The following is a 2,541-nucleotide window of genomic DNA, read 5'->3' on the forward strand; positions in this document are numbered from 1 at the left end:
TGTGTGTGTGTGTGTGTGTAAGTATTGCGTTAACGCATTTCGTATGCTATTGTGAAACAGCAGCAGGGGCAAAAGGAAGGGGGTGAGTTCGATTTGAATTGTTGTATTTTGTTACGTTATTTTATCACATCATTATGACGTATGTCTCACGATGAGGTTATCTTGTACCAATTTTCTGTCGTAAGCTTCCCTCCATAATCTCTTTGGGTCATTTCTGTCAGTGGAGATTCAATAAAGCATACATTATCTTATCTTATCCTATCTTATATTGTCTCATCTTATCTTATCTTATCTTATCTTGTCGATGATAGTCTACTTTCTTCAAAACAATATGCTTCTTTCTATTTAAAACTGTTCAATCACCCCCGTACTATCAGAACGTCTTTGCATCCCATCTTCCGCAGCATTATCCAGCTCCACGGTGCAGGGATCGTGGACAAGTACAAACGCAAATGGTGGCCTTTAGCTACGCAGTGCCCGATAACAAATCAGCAAGTGACGGCCAAATCGCAGGGCCTGGACTCGGCAGGAGCACAGTTCATCATCTTAGCTATCATCATGGTTGTTGCTGCCGTAGTGAGCTGCCTGGAGAGACTCGTTGCCTCACGCTGCAGTGCGAATAGTAATAGGCTGCACGATTTCAGTTCGGGTTGCTACACTTATTCAGATTTTAAAGGTCGGAGAGGAAGGATTGTCGAGACGTCTCACGTTAATAGTGAAAAATCAAGGGCGCTTGTACCTTGCACAGTAATGCCCTCGGAGACTAGAAGTAATGACAGGCGGTACATTAAGTGGACAGGTGAAAGGAAACCTGTGACAGGTTCAAAAGGGCCATGGAGTCGTAGAGTTCAACACTGTTTAAGCACAAACAATTTCACCCTTGCAAAAGCTGATGGGTCTTCTCGTGGCGATTCTTGTCGCGGAGTAGTAAGTAGAAAACCTCCCGACACTAGAGGTAAAGAAAACGGGGAAGCGTCTGACAGCAGTTTGAAACATTTCCCTGTATTGTATTAAAGCATTGTGATATTTTTTAATCACTTCTGTAAATGTTTATGTAACATATTCTCTTTCTTAATTAAAATTCCTACAAACTTACTCCCCTTTGATATAGTAACAAATTTGTAATCTCAGGACAAAGTTTAATACGGATGCAACATCTGTGACGCGCTTTCCTCGTGGAATGGCGCACGTAAAAGTATGCCTAGAGCAGGTGTTATACATCTTGTGTACAGCGGATTTCAGTTTTTGGAGAAATACTCTATCCTTCGACGAAAACACTCCAACTTTATTTCGAGGAACTTCGTCGTATGCCTGCCGACGCTCTTTTAGGTGGCTGTAAAGATTCGTTGAAAGAAGATTGTTGAAAAACTTATTAATATACTCTGCAAGACAAGATGACCAAATTATTCGACAGTATGGCGGAATGGCGGGGTTATTCGACTGTATGTTGGAACTTCTATCTTTTTTCTGTGTAGTACGCAAAGTTGTGCATCACTAGCGAAGTCTTTCAGATGGAGTAGTCGTGAATATTTAAGCCCCCATCGGTACAATCTAGATACATTTGTGCAGACTGTCACTACTGTCAGTCATTTCCACACCGAAACTGAGATGGAGCAGGGAGACTAACGTATTCTAGGTATATTTTGAAATTTCATTGTTTCCCTGAATTATGTCAGTGTGGACATGAAACTTGGATTTTAACGAAAAATAATAAGACGGTGCATAGAAGAGGTAACGCACAGTATTATTAAGCTAGCATCTGCGTTTGTCGCGGCGGCGAGTTTGGCATTGTTTTGGTCCGCGAATCGCGCCGCGATTTTTGCATTAAAAAAACAACCACAAAGCGAAAATTTAAAAAAAACATTTAAAAAACATAATAATAAATTAACACCGCTAGAGAAGCAAAATCGAAAAAAAAGGGGAATAAATATCGAAAAGAAAAAAAGAAAAGAAATCGAACCTCTTTACTTTTAGAAAAAAAAGTTTATTATCACTTCCACTTCACTTCGTCGCTTTCTTACTCTTTGACACCACTTTGATTTGTTATTTTCTTGTGAAAAATACTACTACATTATATTCTTATCCTTTCAGATTTGTATAATATATTGCTTTTTCTCTTTTGTTTCTCCCTCTTTGTTGAGTTTTACTTTGTTAGTGTGTTAATATTTTCTCTTTTTTGTGTTTATATATAGCGCAAATGTCATTTAATTTGATGTTGCTCCTACTTTTTAAAATATAAATGTGTTATGTTAGAGCGTGTCTCCACCAAAACCGAACGCATGCACTGACGCATGCCCTTTGTGTGCATAATTTACATGATGTAATATCCTGTACTTTTTCTTGAATTACGCACGTTTTGGGTTAAAACGGCCAATCTTCGCACACCCTTATACTTGTTTATTTTTGTGGTTGTTTTTGTGCTGTTCTAATTTTGATTTAATTCTTGTGGAACCTTTATTTAACACGTTTTTTACACTCTGTGTAGCTACAAATGATATTCTGGATGCTTTAAACAGAGCATTAGAAATTCCGGTGCTTTAG

General features: G+C 38.6%; 1 protein-coding gene across 1 annotated transcript in view; it reads left to right on the forward strand.

Annotated features, from left to right (window-relative positions):
* The window catches only part of LOC101859917 (glutamate receptor ionotropic, kainate 5), a 13,908-nt gene extending 11,367 nt beyond the window's left edge, over positions 1-2,541 (forward strand). Inside the window, exons 10-12 of the mRNA XM_013079949.2 lie at positions 61-82; positions 378-622; positions 2,486-2,541. Coding sequence (XP_012935403.2) covers positions 61-82; positions 378-622; positions 2,486-2,541 — 323 coding nt within the window. The remainder of the gene's footprint in view (positions 1-60; positions 83-377; positions 623-2,485) is intronic.

Source organism: Aplysia californica, unplaced genomic scaffold (genome assembly GCF_000002075.1).
Source record: "Aplysia californica isolate F4 #8 unplaced genomic scaffold, AplCal3.0 scaffold00069, whole genome shotgun sequence".
Lineage (NCBI taxonomy): Eukaryota > Metazoa > Mollusca > Gastropoda > Aplysiida > Aplysiidae > Aplysia > Aplysia californica.